Here is a 22,974-nt window from a genome sequence, read left to right on the forward strand (position 1 = left end):
TGACCTCAAGTCCATTCTCTATGTCTGCGTCTTTATTCCTGTCCTGTCCCTAGGTTCATCAGAACCATTTTCTTTGAATTTTATGTTATATATATTTTTATACAGCAGGTTCTTATTAGTTACCCATTTTATACATATTAGTGTATATGTCATCGAAACCTCACAATTCATCACACAACCACCAACACATCCCTGCTACTATCCCCCCTGGTCCATACGTTTGTTCTCTACATCTGGGTCTCAATTTCTGCACTGCAAACCAGTTCAGCTGTCCCATTTTCCTAGGTTCCACATATATGCGTTAACATACGACAATTGTGTTTCTCTTTCTGACTTACTTCACTCTGTATTACAGGCTATAGGTCCATCAACCTCACTACAAATAAATTCATTTAATTTCTTTTTATGGGTGAGTAATATTCCATTGTATATATGTGCCACATCTTCTTCTTTTATTTTTCCGTGCCGAAAGATACAGGTTTTTTCATTAACTTTCTATGTTCCTTATAATTTTGTGTTTAGCAAAGGTACTTTTCCAATGTTAATTTTGGTTTGGATCCTTTATTCTTTGGAAGATGTACAGAAGCTGTTTCTCGCTGTCTCTTTTCTTCCAGACTTTGTTCGCCGGACAACTAATAAGATATAAGGGACATGAGAGTGTCATTTCACATACCCCAAAGTGTCCCGAGTATATGGATGTCAAGGAAAGTGCAATGACCCTGTGTCTCTTTCAAGAACACTAATTTGTTTTTTACATGTTAATACAATTTTATTCCGTTTGTATTGTTTGTTTTTTCCCTTTCTTGTTCACAGTAAATTAACGAAAATCAGTAGAACATGGAAGTACTAATTCTGTATTACACTTTTTTATTTTCCATTGGGGATATTTTTATGTAAATTTGATACTAGATGCTATGAAGGAAATATCTATATTTTGGTGCTATAGTCGTATTATAAGTGGTTATTTCAGGAACTATGTTTTGTTTGTTTGTCTGTTTCTGCTTTATAACAAAGTGAATCTACTATACATATATCCCCATATCTCTTCCTTCTTGTGTCTCCCTCCCTCCCAAACTCCCTACCCCACCCCTCTGTGTGGTCACAAAGCACTGAGCTGATCTGCCCAGCCAATGCAACTGCTTCCCACTAGCTAGCTGTTTTACTTTTGGTAGTGTATATATGTCCATGCTACTCTTTCACTTCATCACACCTTACCCTTCCCTGTCCTCAGACCTCAAGTCCATTATCTACATCTGCGTCTGTATTCCTGTCTTGTCCCTAGGTTCATCAGAAGGTTTTTTTTGAATTTTACATTATACATATTTTTATACAGCAGGTTCTTATTAGTTATCCATTTTATACACAATAGTGTATATATCTCAATCCCAATCTCCCAATTCATCACACCACCATCACCACCACCGTGCCACTTTCCCCCGCTGGGGTTCATACGTTTGTTCTCTACATCTGCGTCTCAATTTCTGCCCTGCAAACTGGTTCCTCTCTACCATTTTTCTATGTTTCACATATATGCGTTAATATACAATAATTGTTTTTCTCTTTCTGACTTACTTCACTCTGTATGACAGGCTCTAGGTCCATCCGCCTCAATACCAATAACTCAACTTCATTTATTTTTATGGCCGAGTAATATTCTATTGTATATACGTGCCACATCTTCCTTTTTCTTTTTCCCATAAAAAATATATAGTTTATTTTCATTAAAATTCTAGGTCCATATTGTTTTGTGTTTAGCAAATGTACTTTTCCAATGGTAAATTTGGTTTGGATTCTTTATTCATTGGAAGATGTACAGAAACCGTCTCTCTCTCTCCCTTTTTTTTTGGCCTTTGCTCCCCAGAGAAAAAAATCTGACATACTACAAAGGTATGGGAGACATGAGCATGTCACAGCATAGGTAAGGCTGGTTAAATGTCTAAAACATACTTGAGTTTCACATACCTCACAGTGTCCCTAGAGTATGGACATCAAGGAAAGTGCAATGACCCTGAGTCTCTTTTTACCACTATTTTTTTTTTGCATCTTAATTCCATTTTATTCCATGTGTGTTTTCCCTTTCTTGTAAGCACTTAACTCACGAAAATCCTATAAAATGGAAGTACTAATTCTGTATTACTCTTTTATTTGGAATTGGGAACATTTTCATGTGAATTTGATATTAGATGCTCTTAAGGTAATATTTCTATATTTTGGTAGTATAGTAGTATTTTGAATGGTTATTTCAGGAACTATGCTTTTTTTTGTTCTGGTTTCTGCTTTATTACAATGTGAATCATATATACATATACATATATCCCCACATCTCTTCCCTCTTGCCTCTCCCTCCCTCCCAACCTCCATATCCCACCCCTGTATGTGTTCACAGAGCACTGAGATAATCTCCCTGTGCTAGGCAACTGCTTCCCACTAGCTATCTATTTTACATTTTGTAGTGTATATATGTCCATGCAACTCTTTCACTTCGTCCCAGCTTACTCTTCCCCCTCCCCGTGACCTCAAGTCTATTCTCTACGTCTGTGTCTTTTTTCCTGTCTTGTCCCTGCGTTCATCAAACCATTTTTTTTAATTTTATGTTATTGATTTGTTTATACAGCAGGTTCTTATTAGTTATCCATTTTATACATATTAGTGTATATATGCCAATCCCAATCTCCCAGTTCATCACACCACCACCAGCACCACCCTGCCACTTCCCCCCCTTGCTGTGCATACGTTTGTTCTCTACAACTGTGTCTCAATTGCTGCCCTGCAAACCGGTTCCTCTCTACCATTTTTCTATGTTTCACATATATGCGTTAATATACGATAATTGTTTTTCTCTTTCTGACTTAATTCACTCTGTATGACAGGCTCTAGGTCCGTCCACTTCAATAACAATAACTCAACTTCAAATCTTTTTATGGCCGAGTAATATTCCATTGTATATATGTGCCACATCTTCTTTATTCTTTTCTCCATAAAAATATATAGTTTATTTTCATTAAAATTCTAGGTTTCCATATTATTTTGTGTTTAGCAAATGTAATTTTCCAATGGTAAGTTTGGTTTGGATTCTTTATTCATTGGAAGATGTACAGAAGCCATCTCTCTCTCTCTCTCTCTCTCTCTCTCTTGTTTTTCGGCCTTTGCTCCCCAAAGAAAAAAATCTGACATACTACAAAGATATAGGAGACATGAGCATGTCACAGCATAGGTAAGGCTGGTTAAATGTCTAAAATATACTTGAGATTTCACATACCTCACAGTGTCCCTAGAATATGGTCATCAAGGAAAGTGCAATGACCCTGAGTCTTTTTTTGACCATTCTTTTTTTTTTACAACTTAATTCCATTTTATTCCATGTGTTTTTTCCCTTTCTTGTAAGCACTTAAGTAACGAAAACCCTATAAAATGGAAGTAGTAATTCTGTATTACTGTTTTTTGGGGAATTGGGAACATTTTCATATGAATTTGATATTAGATCCTATTAAGGTAATATTTCTATATTTTGGTAGTATTTTGAATGGTTATTTCAGGAACTATGCATTTTTTTTCTTTTCTTGTTTCTGCTTTATAAAAAAGTGAATCACATATACATATACATATATCTCCACATCTCTTCCCTCTTGCCTATCCCTCCCTCCCACCCTCCATATCACATCCCTGTACGTGTTCTCAAGGCACCAAGATAATCCCCCCATGCTATGGAACTGCTTCCCACTAGCTATCTACTTTACATTTTGTAGTGTATATATGTCCATGCAACTCTTTCACTTCGTCCCAGCCTACTCTTCCCCTCCCCATGACCTCAAGTCCATTCTCTACATCTGCGTCTTTATTCCTGCCCTGTCCCTAGGTTCATCAGAACCATTATTTTTGAATTTTATGTTATATATATTTTTATACAGCAGGTTCTTATTAGTTATCCATTTTATACATATTAGTGTATATATGTCATCCCAATCTCCCAATCCATCACACAACCACCATCACCTCCCTGGTACTTTCCTCCCTTGGTGTCCATACGTTTGTTCTCTACATCTGTGTCTCAATTTCTGCCCTGCAAACCAGTTCATCTGTACCATTTTTCTAGGTTCCACATGTATGCGTTAATATACGAAAACTGTTTTTCTCTTTCTGACTTACTTCACTCTGTATGGCAGGCTTAGGTCTATACACCTCACTACAAATAACTCAATTTCATTTATTTTTATGGCCGAGTAATATTCCATTGTATAGAGGTGAATCATTTTCTTTTTCTTTTCCACAGAAAAATATATGGTTATTTTCATTAGGTTTATATGGTACATATTATTTAGTGATTAGCAAAAGTACGTTTCCAATGGTAATTTTGGTTTGGATACTTTATTCATTGGAAGGTGTACAGGAGCAGTCTCTCTCTCTCTCTCTTTTTTTTTTTTTTTTTTGGGTCTTTTTTCCCCAGAGAAACAAAATCTGACATATTAGAAAAACAGAAAAGACATGCGAAAGTCACAGCATAGGTAAAGCTAGTTAAATGCCAAAAACACATTTGCGATTTCAGATACCTCACAGTGTCCCAAGAATATGGTCATCAAAGAAAGTGTAATGACTCTGTGCCTCCTTCTAGAACACTAATATTTCTTCTTTTACATTTTAATTCCATTTTATTCCAAGTGTATTTTTTGCTTTTTCCCTTTCTTTTTCACAGTGAATTCACAAAAATCCAGAGCATGGAAGTAATAATTCTGTATCACTCTTTTTCTTTTAATTGGGAACATTTTAATGTGACTTTGATATTGGATGCTATGAAGGAAGTATTTCTATATTTTGGTGCTATAGTGGTATTGTGCATGGTTATTTCAGGAACTAGGCTTTTTTTGTTGTTATTTTCTGCTTTATAAAAAAGTGAATCAGTTATACATATACTTATATCGCCATATCTCTTCCCTGTTGCGTCTCCATTCCTCCCACACTCGCTATCCCACCCATCTAGGTGGTCACAAAGCACTGAGCTGATCTCCCTGTGCTTTGCAACTGCTTCCCACAGGCTAGCTATTTTACATATTTTAGTGTAAATATGTCCATGCTACTCTTTCACTTCATCCTACCTTACTCTTCCCCCTCCCGTAACCTTATATGCATTCTCTACATCTGCATCTTTATATCTCTGGTGTCCCTAGGTTCATCAGAAGTATTTTCTTTTGAATTTTATGTTATATTCTTTTATACAACAGGTTCTTATTAGTTATCCATTTTATACATATTAGTGTATATATGTCAGTCCCAATCTCCCAGTTCATGACACCAGCACCACCACCCTCCCACCACTTTCCACACTTGCTGTTCATACATTTGTTCTCTACATCTGTGTCTCAATTTCTGCCCTGCAAACTGGTTCATCTGTACTATTTTTCTAGGTCCCACATATCTTCGTTAATATACGATAATTGTTTTTCTCTTTCTGACTTACTTCACTCTGTATGACAGGCCCTAGGTCCATACACCTCACTAACAATAACTCAATTTCATTACATTTTATGGCCGAGTAATATTCCACTGTATATAGGAGACATATTTCTTTTTTTTTTCAATTGAAAAGTTGATGGATATTTTCCTTAGCTTTCTACATTACATATTATTTTCTGTTTAGCAAATGTACGTTTCCAATGGTAATTTTGGCATGGATTCTTTACTCAGTGGAAGGTGTACAGCAGCCTTCTTACTCTCTCTCTTTTTTTTGGCCTTTGTTTCCCAGAGAAATAAAAATCTGACATACTAGAAAGATAGAGGGGACAGAGAAAGTCACAGCATACATAAGGCTATTTAGCTGCCTAAAACATACTTGAGATTTCAGATACCTCACAGTGTCCCTAGAATATGGTCATCAAGGAAAGTGCAATGACCCTGACTCATTTTAGAAAGCTTTTTTTTTTACACCTTAATTCCATTTTATTCCATGTGTATTTTTTGCTTTTTCCCTATTTTGTTAGCAGTGAACTCACGAAAATCCATAGAACATCAAAGTACTACTTCTGTATTACTCATTTTTTTCTTAATTGGGAACATTTTAATGTGAATTTGATACTAGATCCTATGAATGAAGTACTTCTATATTTTGGTGCTATAGTGGTATCGTGATTCGTTATTTCAGGAACTATGGTGGGGTTTTTTTGTTTGTTTTTTTGTTTGTTTCTGCTTTATAACAAAGTGAATCAGCTCTACATATACATATATCCCCATATCCCCTCCCTCTTGCATCTCCCTGTTGCATCTCCCTCACTACAACCATCGCTATCCCACCCCTCTAGATGGTCACAAAGCACTGAGCTGATCTCCCCGTGCTTTGCAACTGCTTCCCACTAGCTAGCTATTTTACATTTTTTAGTGTACTTATGTCAATGCTACTCTTTCACTTCGTCCCACATTACTCTTCACCCTCCCGTAACCTTATATCCATTCTCTACATCTGCGTCTTTATTCCTGTGCTGTCCCTAGCTTCATCAGAAGTATTTTCTTTTGAATTTTCTGTTATATTTTTTATACAGCAGGTTCTTATTACTTATCCATTTTATACATATTAGTGTATATATGTCAATCCCAATCTTCCTATTCATCACACCAGCACCACCACCCCCATGCCACTTTCCCCACTTGCTGTCCATACGTTTGTTCTCTACATCTGTGTCTCAATTTCTGCCCTGCACACCGGTTCATCTGTGCCATTTTTCTAGGTCCCACATATCTTCGTTAATATACAATAATTGCTTTTCTGTTTCTGACTTACTTCAGTCTGTATGACAGCCTCCAAGTCCATACTCCTTACTAACAGTAACTCAATTTCATTACTTTTTATGGCCGAGTAATTTTCCATTGTATATAGGTGACACATTTCCTTTTTTTTTTTCCATAAAAAAATATATGGTTATTTTCATTACCTTTCTACATTACATATTATTTTGTGTTTAGAAAATTTACATTTCGAATGGTAATTTTGGTTTGGATTTTTTATTCATTGGAAGGTGTACAGAAACCAGCTCACTCTCTCTCTTTTTTTTCGGCCTTTGTTTCCCAGAGAAATAAAATCTGACATACTAGAAAGACAGAGGGGACATCAGAAAGTCACAGCATACATAAGGCTAGTTAAATGCTTAAAACATACTTGAGATCTCAGATACCTCACAGTGTCCCTAGAATATGGTCATCAAAGAAAGTGCAATGACCCTGAGTCTTTTTTTAGACCACTTTTTTATTATTATTATTTTTTCTTTTGCGGTACGCGGGCCCCTCACCGCTGTGGTCTCTCCTGCTGTGGAGCACAGGCTCCAGATGCGCAGGTTCAGCGGCCATGGTCCACGGGCCCAGCCACTCTGCAGCATGTGGGACCCTTCCTGACTGGGACACAAACCCATGTCCCCTGCATCAGCAGGCGGACTCTCAACCACTGCACCACCAGGGAAGCCCAAGCATAAATTTTATATGCACTGGGAAACAAAAAAAAAATCTGTGATGCTTTGTTATTTGCTTTATTGCAGTAGTCTGGAACTGAACCCACAGTTTCTCTGACGTATGCCTGTACTGTGATACTTTCAATGAATTCTCACAACAACCTCATGAAGTAGGTACTGTTAGTTATTCCCATTTTACAGATGAGAAAACTAAGGCACAAGGAGAATAAGCAACTCACCAGGTGAGCCAGCTAGCAAGTGGCAAGCAAAGCTAGGATTCAGACACCGGCAGTCTGGCTTCAGGGTCCCTGCTCTCAACTACTGCCATGCTCTACCTCACATAAATTCGGTATATCAAGCCCTGGAGTTCATATCTATTTTTTGCCTAGGATGAGATTCAATTAGGTATTTAAGGTTTTCAAAAAGTGAATCAATTTAAGTAAATATGTTGAGTGAATACTACCATGGCTGGTACCCAGGCATGGCAAAACTTTCAAAGGCACATGAATGACTGAGGTTTAGAAAACATTGGAGTAAACCATGGAAATCTAAGATATGACAGAATATACCTGAGCTGTTACCAATGTACTAGGTAGGCTACTGCCCACCATGATTAAAATCTGTATGGGGAATTCGCTGGTGGCCCAGTGGTTCAGATTCCATGCTTCCACTGCAGGGGGCACGGGTTCAATCGCTGGCTGGGGAGCTAAGATCCCGCAAGCCACTCTGCGTGGCCAAAATACAAATAAATAAAAATTGAAAAAGAAAACCCGTATGGATCTCTTGTGTAATAATTCGTCCCAGGCCACAATTGTTCACCAGGTATCTAGCCAAAAGAGAGGGAAGCCTGCAGAACTCAGCGAAAGCTGCCCTGAGGAGGAAACATCTTGATCAAAGTTGGAGAGAGGTTGTAGAGGTGCCATCCCTTGACATCTGTTTGAAAGTGAATTGGTCAACCAGCCATCTATTCCCTGGTTTCCTACCCACCACCCCCTGGGAACATGACGCACAGCAGTCACAGTGCCCCAAAATATTTTAATTTCTTTTTAACTTAAAAGAAAAAATTAATATGATCCAGCCTAAATTATATTTGTCTTTATACCAACAGGTGTAAAATATAATTTTTTAAAAAATGTTATGGAGGAAGAGGCCCAAGAAGGCAGAATTGCCTAGGGCTCACAAAAGTCCTAATGTGGCCCTGATACTGGGGTGGGTCTCATGACCTCTCCCTCCTGACTGTGTCTTGAAGGAACCAGTTCAGAAGCCAATGCACGCAGCACCCTGATCCTGTTAGCATCCCCTCAGTGTTGAGAAAAGTAAAGGTACCACATTTGGGAAACCCAGCACTCCTGGATCCCAAATCTCTGGCTTAGGGAGACTCAGCCAAGGCCCTGGTGCAACGGGGGAGAGGCTTGAACCAGCGCAGGAGGAGGTGGACTGGCACTCAGGATTTTTTTTTTTTTTTTTGGCCATGCTTTCTGGCATGTGGGATCTTAGTTCCCTGACCAAGGATCGAACCCGCGTCCCCTACATTGGAAGCGTGGAGTCTTAACCACTGGACCACCAGGGAAGTCCCACTCAGGATTTTTAAAGACTGCCCAATGGGCTGCTTCCCCAAAATACCTTTCCCCCTCCTCCACTCCTGCCTGGAATCACACCATTATTTACTCCTTTGAAATAAGACAGCAAGAATATTGTGAAAAGTGCACAAACTCACTCGTATGCCCATGGTCAAGTTGCCTGGCTTCCCTGGGGCTCAGTTTTCTGTGTAAAAAGAATGGGGAGATAATAATGGTGGTTGTAAAAGTAAAAGTAGGATAAATTATGCACAGTGCTACGCAGAGGACTCATTTCTTTTTATGTGAGTCTTTTCCAGACCTTACTTCCCCGACCAGGGATCAAACCCGTGCCTCCTGCAGTGGAAGTGCGGAGTCTTAACCACTGGACTGCCAGGGAAGTCCCTTAGAAGTGATTATTATAATATGAAGGACGTGAAAACGTCCTGGAACACCTGCAAACACTTCTTGGAGGAAGAACCACAATCGTAATTCGTGGCCTGGCCCTTTTTTTTTTTTTTTTTTTTGCGGTACGCGGGCCTCTCACTGTCGTGGCCTTTCCCGTTGCGGAGCACAGGCTCCGGACACGCAGGCTCAGCGGCCATGGTTCACGGGCCTAGCCGCTCCGCGGCACGTGGGATCTTCCCGGACCGGGGCACGAACTTGTGTCCCCTGTATCGGCAGGCGAACTCTCAACCAATGCGCCACCAGGGAAGCCCCTGGCCCTTTTTTTTAATTTGACACATCGGTAGGGAAAACAGCTCAGTAAGATAAATCTAGAAAAATGGAGAGAGAGGAGAGGAAGCGGCAGTGGGGAAGGCAGGAACTCTTCCCAAGTCTACAGTACCTGCTCGGGAATAAGGCGCGCTTTAGGCGCCTGCAGAGCCGGGTGCCTTGAGGTGAGCAGAAACCCAGAACAGCAAATATTGCATGCTCCAGGAGCTGACCGTGCAGCACAGGCATGGTTGGATACATTAAGCGCTTGGCAAGTATCTATATTTGAACTCTGACGTGGGTTCATTACTAAATAAAGTCCTTGTAGATTTCACAAGAGGCACGCACGCATCTGAGTACCCGGACTTCTTTGCAAACCTAACCGCAAACTACAGGTCTCAGACTGCTGGGTGGGGTCTAATTTCAAAAAGCCCGTGCAAACAGCCTCCACGCCAATCATTTCGTCTTAACCACTAGCTGGATTCGAGCATTCCGCGCGCGAATGTAAAAAAATCAGATAGTCCCATCCATTCCAGCAACTTCTAGGAAGGGAGAACCTTGCTCAGAGCCCAGTGCAAGATAAACTAACTTCGCTTTAGCGCGCTTTGTTTTCTCGGGGCTCGTGCTTTACCCAGCTGTATCTCTCCGCCTTTTCCTCTGGGGAAGCAAGGAACACCGCGACACTGCCGGGTTGCAGAACATCGAGGGTTGGGCGGAAGAATATTCCCCAAACACTTCACAAGTTCCAGGAGCTCGTGTGAAGTCTTGCCCCCCGCCCGCAAACTGCTTGCGCAGTCCAGCACAGCCCCTTCCTCCAATCATACACTTCGTACAAGTTGGAAGCGGTCAGTTAAACGAGTCACCGTTCGCCGAACAAACGTGCCCACCACCGGCACCACTCACACGCACCCGCCCTATTTTTTTTACACACCCTGGACGCGAGCGCGCCCCAAAAGAGTCCCACCGACCCCCACTAGAGGCAATGTGAATTCTAGTAGGGGGCGCTTAACCAACGCGAGCGCGTATGCTTTGAACCCGCGGAAGCAACATACCCCTCTATATAAGGTGCGCAAGCTCCAGCCTCGGCGCCAGAAGAGGTCCCGGCGTCAGAAGAGCAGACCCCGAGGTAGTTGCCACGGCCCCACCGCGGAGTCTGCTGAAGCGCAAGCCTTCATCGACAGCAATCAAGGCATGGCGTGCAGCCACCGTGACACCGGCTACCGCAGCCTGGGGGTCGACGAGGACGAGGAAGAACTGCATAGTTAGTGTCTATACGGGGACAGGTGCTTTGGCAAATTCCAGAAAAGGAACTTTCCCTGGGAAGGGCAGGTGGACGGGACGCTGCGCGGCAGCGGCCGTCCTGCAGCCCGCGCACCGTGGGCTCTCTTGCCCCGGTCTCTCCCCTTTTTTTTTTCTCTTTTCACAGATGCGGAGCCTACCTTGACCTCGGAGACTGTAACCGGAGAGGAGGAGGCTACGCTGTCCGAACCTGAGCCCGGAGAAGCAGCAGCAGCAGACTACTTTGATGCGGTCGGTCCCAACTTCTTGGATGAAAACCGTGTGGGCGGCGGCGGTCTTGAGCCCCCGCAGCAGCAGGAGGAGCTGGCCGCCCTGGCCGCTGAGGGGCCACAGATGGTACCGAGAAACCTGCGCCGCAACCGTACGGTGTTCACCGTCTTGCAGCTGCGGGAGCTGGAGAGAACTTTCCAGCGCAATCGTTACCCCGACGTGTTCGCGCGGTAAGTGGCTGGCTCCGGAGACGCCTAGTTCTCCAGGAGCCCGCGCTCATCCCAGGGCGCCTTAGGCTCTTTCCCAGGACCCTCCCCCTCCGCTCCTGGGCCAAAAGCTACTTAGGAGGCTCGAGGGCGCCGGGTCCGCCCTAGCTCTCTGGGCGTGGCGCAATGCCTATAGAGTTTGCGGGGGTGCAAGACGGGAGCGGAACTCGGGTGGAGAAAGGAAGGCAGTGCCGATTAATCCTGCTTTAATTTAAAATCTTGGTAATTTGTTCATCATGGAGTTTTGCATTCCTTTTTACATTTTGAAAACTGCATTAAAATATTTATCGTAATTACTCAGCTTTTTCGCGCCCTTTAAATTTTGCTCACGAGGCGAGCGCCTCATTGGCCTCACCCTAGTCTTGGCCCTGCCTCGTGGAGCGCTGTTTCCAGGCGACAGTTTCGACCCTTAGAAAGCCAGTGAGTTATTCCCGTCGCTTACCTTCCCCGGAGAATTTGTGGTCCAGACAAGGGGAAGGCCTGTTCTGGCCCGGTAGCAATGGGGGACGAGGACAAATAGGTGTGAGGTTTAGGGGCGCCCTTTCAGGTTCCATTGTATTCAATCTTCGCCCGCTAAAGAGCAAAAAGAATTTCCCTTGATCGCTTGGCCAACGTGGTTTGAAGTTTCTCCTTGAGAGTTTAGTGCTTCCTTTTACAATAAACAGAAATACTCTGCTTCAGAACGCCGCTTTTTTGGTATTTTGGCGTTTTATTTATTTATTTTATTTATTTATTTTTAACATCTTCTTTGGAGTGTAATTGCTTTACAATACTGTGTTAGTTTCCCACAAACGGAAAATTTAATTGAGTCATATTCAACTAACAGATACACTATCAGGAATTTTAATATGTATTCCCTTTTAATATTTTATTTAACAGATGAGTTGTCCATGGGAAAACCCTCCCTAAAGTAAACCTCAAGCTGTATTACAGAAAACTGCGGGGAGGGGTATAGAAATGTAAATGATATATTTTATTCACAACTCCAAATACTGAACATTTGCACTTTTCACCCCCTCAGAGAGGTGATTGCAAGACGCTTGAATTTGCCTGAAGCCATAGTGCAGGTCAGTAAATCTTAATTTTAAAATTGGCAGGACAGCCATTCTAAAACATGCTTTAGGTTTTGCCCTGGAAACACTCAGGTTGGTGTGTTTTGTTGTCTTTTCCGTGTTTAGCAAATAACTTTTGAACAATGGGCGCTTTGGGGGTGGGAAATAGGACAAGTAAGTTCGAGCTTATGGAAATTGTACTTTACCAGAGAGAATTCGATTTCCTAAAGGGAAAAATATAAAACACACACGTCTCTCCTCCTTTCTTTATACACACACACACACACACACACACACACACACTTTATTTTCTAATAAATAAAGCTCATCTCCCTCTAACACTGGCATCCTTTAGGAAGGATGTTAGTATTCCCTAAAGGAATATTTCTATGTGGAATTTATTGGGGCTCAGTCTCACCTGGGAAGTATTCAAATGAATACACTGAAGAGCTAGGTTATAAGAAAGTTCAACTGTACTGAATTATTTAAAATACTTAAAACCAGGCATAAACTCTTGGCTAAATCAGTGAACATATAAATATTTAGACATTGGGGTGAGAGAGTAATTCAAACACAGAACATAGTACATGAGTAACTAATACACATTTAGTTAAACTGAAACTGATGCCCCGGGGGTGGCTAAAAAGTCCAAGTCCCAGTGCCTAATCCTCCTGCTGCTGTTTTTAAGTGTTTTGCAAATCAGTGTAGAGAGTGGCAGTCTTAAATTCTAATATTTTTGGAAGACTTTGATGTCAGCCTGAAGACATTGCTAAAATATTGCAGTTACGGTGGTAATGGGAAAAGGTTTGTAAGCTTTGGAAAATTATCCTCAAAAAATGAATCCAAAAAAGAGAAAGAATAATTTTGAATTAAGTTCCATTGACCTAAGAAGGAATGAAAGGTTAGAGAAGAATCGTATACATTCAAATATATGCATCGCAGGTGACATACAAATTCAACTTTATGAAACTACTAAATGAATAAGTGAATATTCTCTTGAAGAATTTTTAACATCTAAGATTTTTTTTATCCTTTTTGGTGGTATTGTTTTGAAAAGGTGGATTTCAGGAATTTGATTGGTTGTGAGGGTGATCTCACTTCAGGCCAGATTCTCACCTGTGCTAATTTAAAATACTTTTTCATTTATTCAGGCAGTGATTACAAATTTGTAGATCATGGAATCAAAAAGTGACTATCTGAGGGCATAGAACACCATAGTTACATCAAAGAAGTATTTTCCCCCCTCAATATAAATATATAAATAAATGAATATATATATATATATATATATATATATATATATATATATATCTCAGATGGCTTACTTGTTTTGCCCCAGAGCACATGCATGAGTACAGTGATGGAAACGTACTGCCCATCTGTCTGTGGTATGCAGAAAAGCAGGCCACTGGATGGTGGCATCCTAATGCCACAGGCTGGACCAACAGTCAGGCTTGGTCTCAGGATGAGTCTCAGACAGGCAAGGTAAACCCAGAGGAAAAGAAAAACAAGGTTTGCTGAATTGCTTTTCCTCATGCCTTGGTTTACATAGTCCTCTTAATGGATTTCTGAAGGGAAAATGAGCCAGAAAACACAAGTAAGGAAAAAGACAGTGTTCTCATAAATTCCCAAACACTACAGCATGAATTTCCCCAAGAAACTTAATAGATGCTTATCCCACCCATCTTGTGCAAATATAGTAGATCTCTTTTATGAAACCAGTATTGGGAATATGGACCTAATATTGGCCCATACCAAAATTTGCCATACGTGGGCTTTTGGTTATGTTTAGGGAGATTAGACCACAGGTACATTTGAATCCCTCCAAAATGAGCTCTATTATGGTGGCCTTCTTCAGACTATATATCCATGTAGTAGAAGGACACCAAATCCTAAAATGGGAGAGCGAGAAGGTGGCTTCGGGCAGGCAGAGAGAAGAGGCCATTTGTCTCACTTAAAACCTGCCATTTGGGCACGTCCAAAAGGATTAAATACCATGTAAACCCCATCAACTAGTACACTAAGAGGACACTAAAGTCTAATTGATAGCTTGTTTGTTTGTTTGTTAATAGTTGGCAAGCATTTAGGGAGGAGCCTCTTTTGTGACCCCTGTCCCCACAGGATTGAACATAATTGGACCTTCCTGCCTTAGGAATGAGTGATGGGATTGGGGTCTCCTGGTTAAGGAGTGAAGCTGGCAGGACCTTGGGTACCCTAACACTCTGGGTAACAGTGGCTTCTGTCCAGCATCCTGAAACTGAAGCTGGGACCGAATGAGCTGACCTCGTCCTGAGCCCAGAAAGATTTGGAGGGTAGGGCAAATTGGAGAATACAGAATTGACAGTGGTGACGATAGGGTGCCCAATATCTTATCTGGGGAAAAGGATTTTGGGTTTAGTGAATTTGGATTTAGTTAAGCTAAACTTTCCTTAACACTAACGGCTGAAATATCAAGGCAGTGTCCAGGGCTTCAGCACCTCTCATGTCCCAGCAAGACAAGCCACAAAGTCCCTGGGACCCCCATGATGAGGCCTCCATTGACATACCATCTGTTTTAAGTCTCACGAGGTTTCAGAGAAAGAATGATCTGTTAAACATCATTGAAGGAAACCTTCTGTCTAAAAGTGCACCATGCCCCTATGGATTAGTTACTTCAGACTGAAGATGGTCTTTGCAAATAGGGTATGGTTCCCCTCGGTATGACTTTAATTGGACCCATCTTTATCCCACACTCAGCTTCCCTCACAACCATGATGACACTACTCCTGGTGAGAAGAGGGTGGAGGCAGTTGGACAGTTGATAGTCCAACAGCAGGGACCTGGTGCAATTCATCAGTTAAGCCTGTATCCAGGACTTGGAAAAAACCCATTAAGGAATATTAAAAATGAGACAAATCAATGTGCCAAAGTCTGGGCTAGGCTTGGTTCACTAAGGGTTAGCTGAGGGAGGTGTGCTGTTTGCTTTCCTAAGATATTTTAGCAATAAGGGAATAGCTTCTCCTGCTGCAGTGTAAAATCTCAATGGCAGATTTGCATGGTGTGTGTTTTCTATTATGACATTAACTGTTCAATATACTAAACCAATCTCTTTTTCCCTCTGATTGAAGGTTTGGTTTCAGAACAGAAGGGCCAAGTGGAGAAGACAACAGAGGGCACTGATGTTCAGAAATCTGATCCCCATTGCCTTGCGCCCCCATGTGGGGATAATCTTGAATGGGCCCTATCAGGCAATCCCTGTTATAAGGCCTACATGGAGATGTGCTCCTGCAGTGCCACTTGCACCACCTGTACTACCCGGACCACCACCTCTGCCACCCAGGCTGCCACACGGGCCACCACCTCTGCCACCTGGGCCACCACCTCTGCCACCCGGGCCACCATTTCTGCCACCCGGGATGCCACCCATGCCACCCGGGATGCCACCCATGCCACCTGGGATGCCTTTGCCACCCCTACCACCTGTGCCTCCCTTTGCTGTGGCCCCTGTAGGTATTGCATGGGGCCCTGTCATCAATGGTCATTTCGCAGGTCCCATTTTCTGAATATGGTATTCATGATAGTTATTCCATTGTATTGTTCTGCCAGATAGAAGTTGTTCACAGCACATCAAAAGTAATTCATCAAAATCCTGTTAGATGAATAATTGGACAAAATCAGTGCCTGTTGTTTCTGTTGTTTTTGGAGAGCATGTTGTGTTTTCAATAAAGATACAAGTTAGCAATATATTGATTTTTGCTGTCAAATGGACTAAGTTGGGTATGCATGGGAATGGCTAAGGCAATGCAATTCAAACAGAAAGTCGAAGAAGCTTCCTTTCATAATGTGATAGCTCTGAGTCACCATAATAGGTAACAGAGTCCTCCCAGTGCCTGTGGCAGGTTTACACTGACCACATGTTCTCCTCCCCCCATCCGTACCCTGACCCGTTGGGAGCACATACATGTGCGATATGGGAAGGGATGACCCTCTGCTGAGAGTACAGTGTGTTTCCAGGCAGGGACATGTTCTATTCAAGGAGCTCAACAGCCATGGACTCTAAGGGAATCTTTCTAAGAGGTTGCTCACAGGGTTGTAAGGAAAGGAGGTGGCAGCCAAACATCCATCTGGTCTCCAAATTCTGTTCACTGCCCTCCATTTTATGGAGGTGATAGGGGAATAGGAACCATTCTGGTCCCAAGACACAAGAGGGGGCTCCAGTAAGATCAGAAAATGGTTCTCTGTTTTCTCACCCCACACTCCCAGCCCAAAAGAGCCTATTATTGTAGCTTCCCCAGCCCAGAGGCAGACAATCACACCCTGAAGTGTATTTTGTCACCCTCAACATCTGAGAGATGGTCCCCTGAACAGAGTTCCAGAATAGGTACTCATTAAAAAGAAGCAGATCTTTACTTTACCCATAATGTCTTCATGTAAAACTGCCAGGTGAGAAAAGAAAAACAAAAATGGGAGGTGAGAAAAGGAGGCCAGGCCAACTATTTTTAAAATATTACTATCTTTTCAGTAGAACTCATGCTTCTTATCAATTTCTATCAATGTACAGTGATTTTATGAACAGTCATGCTATGAAGTGACTGCAGTGACTTCAGATAGGGGTGTCACAGTGACACCAGAATTGCCTCGCACAGGAAGTGGGTTGGGGAGAAGGGGCTTATCAAAGACAAGTTTCACAGCAGTTACATGTTCCTAGTTTGAAGGGAGGCTTTATTTTCATGGAAAAGCATATGACTTTTGCAGTATTGTCCAATACTTTGCATTCCTTTCTTCCCTCCCTTCACACATATGGATACCAAATGTCAGCAAGGTGGTTGTATCAAATGTGGGACTCCTGCAGAAAAGAGGTTATTGCTACTGCAGAGGCCCCAGCCTCTCTTGGGAGTGAGGGACATCCAGGATGCGCTTGTGCATACCCATTGCCATCCTCCCCCAGTGATTTTGAAACAACCATTCTCATTTCCCATTTTTGCCCCCTTTCCTTCTTGTTAAACATCAGGTTCCTCAATGGCTGTAAGTCCTCTTGGAACTACAGGATCTGTACAGATTGAAGCTCCAGGACCCCGTACAGCCTTGCCACCCTGAGACTCAAACAGTACCCAGTGCACAAATCCCACAGTTTACTCTCAGATGCAGTCTGACAAACACAGAACATTCTTTCATCTCAGGCTGCCTGGAAGAAGCAAAAATGTAAATACCCTTCCCCATAAGTGGATGGGGTCTTGAAGAGACATATATACTATTTTTAAAAAACATAGGACTAGGGCTTCCCTGGTGGCCCAGTGGTTAAGAATCCGCCTGCCAACGCAGGGGACATGGGTTCGATCACTGGTCTGGGAAGATCCACATGCCGTGGAGCAACTAAGCCCATGTGCCACAACTACTGAGCCTGTGCTCTAGAACCTGTGTGCCACAACTACTGAGTCCACGTGCTGCAACTAATGAAGCTTGCGCACCTAGAGCCTGTGCTCCGCAACAAGAGAAGCCACTGCGATGAGAAGCCCGCGCACCACAATGAAGAGTAGCCCCCACTCACTGCAAGTAGAGAAAGCCTATGCACAGCAACGAAGACCCGACACAGCCAAAAATAATAAAATTTAAAAAAAAAAACACATCTACTTCTTCCAGGTGCCAGATGATTTAAGGAAGGATGGTGGGATGGAGGCAGAGGAAATATGCAAAACGTTTCTGCATTAGGTTCCCCTCAGTCTAGGTTTTGAAAGGGAGAGGTCTTTTAAAATAATCTCACAAATAGCATCCTCTTAAAGTGTATTTCAAATATCCCCAAAGCATAGATCAGAAATTAATTATTTTAATATAAGGAAATTATTTCCATTTATTAAAAATCATTAGAAATTGACTATGGGCAAATATATTTACCTGAGATAGATGGTCTATAAAGACCTGGCAGTTTTGGGTGACAAATTTTAAAAACATAATCTCAGGAGAAGTACAAGTGCTTCAGCATTTTACAGTAATAATTCTGGATGTGCTCTTTCTAAAGTTGTTTCACATTGATGAACACATGACAGTTTTCACAATAGTCATTTTTTAAATTTTTTATTTATTTTATTTTTGGCTGTGTTGCATCTTCGTTGCTGCGTGTGGGCTTTTCTCTGGTGGCAGCGAGCAGGGGCTACTCTTCGTTGCGGTGCGCTGGCTTCTCATTGCAGTGGCTTCTCTTGTTGTGGAGCACGGGCTCTAGGCATGCAGGCTTCAGTAGTTGTGACACATGGGCTCAGTCATTGTGGCTCGCGGGCTCTAGAGCGGAAGCGCAGTAGTTGTGGTGCACGGGCTTAGCTGCTCCAGAGCATGTGGGATCTTCCCAGACCAGGGCTCGAACCCGTGTCCCCTGCATTGGCAGGCAGATTCTTAATCACTGCGCCACCAGGGAAGCCCACACAATAGTCATTTTTGTGGTCAAATTAAGCAGGGAGAAGGTTTGAGGTATTTGGGGGGAAAGCAAGCTTTTTTTATTAGAATTAGATTTATGTAACCTGGATCTTGTTTCAAACAAATCTAGTCAGAACCTTGGAGGTCTAACTTGGAAGAGCCTGAGAATCAAAATCCCAGCCATCCTTTGGACTACAAGTACTTAGGAAAAAAGGGCCAGGAAAGGAGAGACTAGAAATAATTATTTGGTTGAGAATACAAGGATCTTCCTTGAGATTGGGGTGAAAAGTAACTTTTTAAACAAAGAGTTACAGTACTGTAAGTGTATTTTTATTTATTTATTTATTTTGGCAGCATTGGGTCTTCGTTGCTGTGCACGGGCTTTCTCTAGTTGCGGCGAGCGGGGGCTACTCTTCATTTCGGTGCAGAGGCTTCTCATTGCAGAGGCTTCTCTTGTTGGGAGCATGGGCTCTAGGCACATGGGCTTCAGTAGTTGCAGTGCATGGGCTCAGTAGTTGTGGCTCACGGGCTCTAGAGTACAGGCTCAGTAGTTGTGGCACACAGGCTTAGTTGCTCTGCGGCATGTGGGACCTTCCCAGACCAGGGCTTGAATCTATGTCCCCTACATTGGCAGGCAGATTCTTAACTACTGCGCCACCAGGGAAGTCCCTGTAAGTATATTTTTATAAAGGGGAAGAGAGTTTGATCTGAGTTGTTTTCAAAAAAATAATCAGACATTTGCTTGCATTCTGAACATAGGGTAATATGCTTCAAGTTGGGCATGCTCTGAACACATACAGTTATACTGTTTTCCCACCCAGACATTTAGTGCTGGTATGACTCTCGGAATTGATGGAAACCTGAAAGTAAAATACCAGAGTCCTTCCCTGTATTTCCTGATTGGTAAATCCTACTTTGTCTAATTTGAATCCTGTAGCCCAGGGCCTCTTGTTGATGATGGGGGGGGGGGGAGCTGGTATAAAGTGGTACATAGACAGGGGTTCTCAGACCTTGAGTGGACACTGGCTGGAGGCAAATCATATCATAATCTAATTCTCATCATACACCCTTCTTCCTAAGAATGCTGCCCGAAATTATCATTTGGGGATTCATTTCAGGCTTTCCTAATGCTCCCTCCCAACTAGTCAAGGCAATAGAACGTCCCAAAGAGAATGAACTCTTGCGTCAGATACCTCCTCTTCCTAGCAGACACTTTCTCATCTTCCTTTAATGTACTTCCACACAAGGTCACGTTAATTTGGCAAATAAGACAAATGTTCACAAGTCCTGCAGTCAAAGGACAGTGATGACAGAGAATCAGTCCAGTCATTTCATGCCACTCTTCCAAGCCGAGTGCCTTTCTTTTTCTGAGGGACACCAGGCTTAGAGGAAGAGACCCTGGTATTCTCTCTGAACTGGAGGACGGTCATCCAGTCCACTCCCTTCATTTTGCAGATGAGAAAACACGAGCCCAGAGCAGTGGAGTGGCCTGCCTTGGGTAGCATGCACAGTTCATCCTGGAGAAGGCCAGCCTCTGTGTGGCCATACCCTCCCCTGGGCCCAGGATTTCCAAGCCAGGGGCAGCACACACCAGGCCAGGTTCAGCTCCTCTGTGCTCATCACCTCCATCTGCCCAGAACTCTTTCCTTCAAGGGGCTACAAACTCAAGGTTCCTTCCCAAGCTTCGGCACTGGGCCATTTTACCTCTAGGAAAAGTAAGCAGCTTCCCCTGAAGGCATGCAGTATCCTGGTGTCTACTCTTGAACGCTGAACAGCAGGGGCTTGAGAGAGTGATGCAGTTTGTACCCTCCTCACAAAAGGCCAAGTGTGCTTCCATTACAATAACCCGCGTTTCTCCCAATCCCCTGGCAAAGCTGTGCCTGCCAACTGGCAGCACAGAACATAAGCCATAGCCAGCTCTGGGCTTGTGTTGAATTAACTTTTTTTGTAAAGTAGGCTAATAGTTTGGAAACTGTCATTATGCAATTAGTATTCATTTTGGAATGTGGTTATTTATGCTTTGCCTTGATCAATGTCACACTCTCTCCTTCTCAGATGTCACTGAAATGCTCTGGGGCAGGAACCCAAAGTGCAATGGTGTAAATTTAATTTTCAAATGCACCCTGATGGTCGGCATGCCTCCCCATGCAAAGCATAGATCTTAAGGAGACTGTCTGGATTCCCAACATTTACATGCAAATATTTTTAGACTCTAGGAATACAAAAGACTCCCTCTGAAAGCACACTCTGTTGTGCTTCACAAACAAGGGGACACAAGTGATTGAAGAGGCAGCACCCAGGCATGGGCAGCATAATTGATACACCTGGACCCTTCTGAACCACAGCCCCCAGACAAAACTAGGGCCTCTCTGAGAACTGCAGAGCTGGAACACAATTTTCTATTCTTGGCCCAAGAATCTTGGTTTATGAAAAAACAGGAGGCAGAGTAGAGATTAAGGAATAGTCTGACCAGTTCCCCTTGAACAAGGGAGACAAAGAGATAAAGCAAAAGATGTTTTGAAGTTAGGAGTGGAAATAAAAGGCCTTGGTGACCCACGTGCATGGCTGGGCCCTGAGCTGTTGCTGGGGAGTAGGGAGCTGGGGAGTTAGTGGGCACTGGCAGCTGAGTAGTGTCTCTGGGAGGTAGCCAGTGGGGCACAAGGAGGTGGCCCTGGCCAGCTGAGCTTTACAAAAAAGAAGAAAGGAAAAACAGAACTCAGGTTAATATGCAAATCAGTCCCTAATATCTCCTTCCATAGTCCCCATTACAAGATAAAACAAGGGGGTAACTCTTTCTCTTTTCCTCTCATCTCTACATTCCTTTAACTCAAATGATCACTTCAAGGGGTCTCACCAGGATTGAAATATTCGTGAGAAAAGAGGGAAAGTCAGCACAGAGAGGGAACCCTACTACCATGTGATTGCCCCTGGCCCAGGTCCCCAGCCCCAGCACCTCAAAATAAAAACAAACAAAAAACCTCACCCAAAATGGTTCTATACCTTCATTTTATCCTGGAGGAATTTCTAAGGATGCCCAATTAATTCCATGGGCTCACCTACCATGTCAAAACCTCAACTCCAACAGGGAGTCAGATGGAAATATTGCAGGGTGCTAAGTTGGTTCTTCTGTTGTTTATTTAACACAAAAGCTTAGACTTCAGGAATCTGCATGGCCAAATCTGTTCTTGCATTAGGTGAACATATTCTATAGCCTCATAACTCTCTCAGCTTAACACTATATTTAAGAGAGTGATAGTTTAATTAGGTCCCGTTTGTTTATTTTTGTTTTTATTTTCATTACTCTAGGAGGTGGATCAGAAAGGATCTTACTGCGACTTATATCAAAGAGTGTTCTGCCTATGTTTTCCTCTAAGAGTTTTATAGTATCCGGCCTTACATTTACGTCTTTAATCTACTTTGATTTTTTTTTGTATGGTGTTAGGGAGTGTTCTAATTTCTTTCTTTCACATGTAGCTGTCCAGTTTTCCCAGCACCACTTATTGAAGAGGCTGTCTTTTCTCCATTGTATATTCTTGCCTCCTTTGTCATAGATTAGGCGACCACAGGTGCGTGGGTTAATCTCTGGACTTTCTATCCTAATTAAACTTAAAAGCTTTTGCACAGCAAAGGAAACTATAAACAAGCGAAAAGACAACCCTCAGAATGGGAGAAAATATTTGCAAATGAAGCAACTGACAAGGGATTAATCTCCAAAATATACAAAGAGCTCATGCAGCTCAATATCAAAAAAACAAATAACCCAATCCAAATATGGGCAGAAGACCTAAATAGACATTTCTCCAAAGAAGATATACAGAGTACCAACAAACACATGAAAGAATGCTCAACATCATTAATCATTAGAGAAATGCAAGGCAAAACTACAATGAGAGCTTCCCTGGTGGCACAGTGGTTGAGAGTCTGCCTCCCGATGCAGGGGACACAGGTTCGTGCCCCGGTCCGGGAAGATCCCACATGCCGCAGAGCGACTGGGCCCGTGAGCCATGGCCGCTGAGCCTGCTCGTCCGGAGCCTGTGCTCCGCAACGGGAGAGGCCACCAACAGTG

The 22,974-nt window shown here is 42.7% G+C and overlaps 1 protein-coding gene across 1 annotated transcript; it reads left to right on the forward strand.

The window, feature by feature from the left end:
• Positions 1–10,815: 10,815 nt before the first annotated feature.
• On the forward strand, positions 10,816–16,247 carry ESX1 (ESX homeobox 1). The gene is made up of 4 exons (XM_067723820.1): positions 10,816–10,958; positions 11,124–11,436; positions 12,494–12,539; positions 15,632–16,247. Exons 1-4 carry the CDS (start codon positions 10,889–10,891, stop codon positions 16,064–16,066), a joined length of 864 nt encoding a protein of 287 aa, XP_067579921.1. The 5' UTR covers positions 10,816–10,888; the 3' UTR covers positions 16,067–16,247.
• The last annotated feature ends 6,727 nt before the right edge of the window (positions 16,248–22,974 follow it).

Source organism: Pseudorca crassidens, chromosome X (assembly GCF_039906515.1).
Source record: "Pseudorca crassidens isolate mPseCra1 chromosome X, mPseCra1.hap1, whole genome shotgun sequence".
Classification (NCBI taxonomy): Eukaryota; Metazoa; Chordata; class Mammalia; order Artiodactyla; family Delphinidae; genus Pseudorca; species Pseudorca crassidens.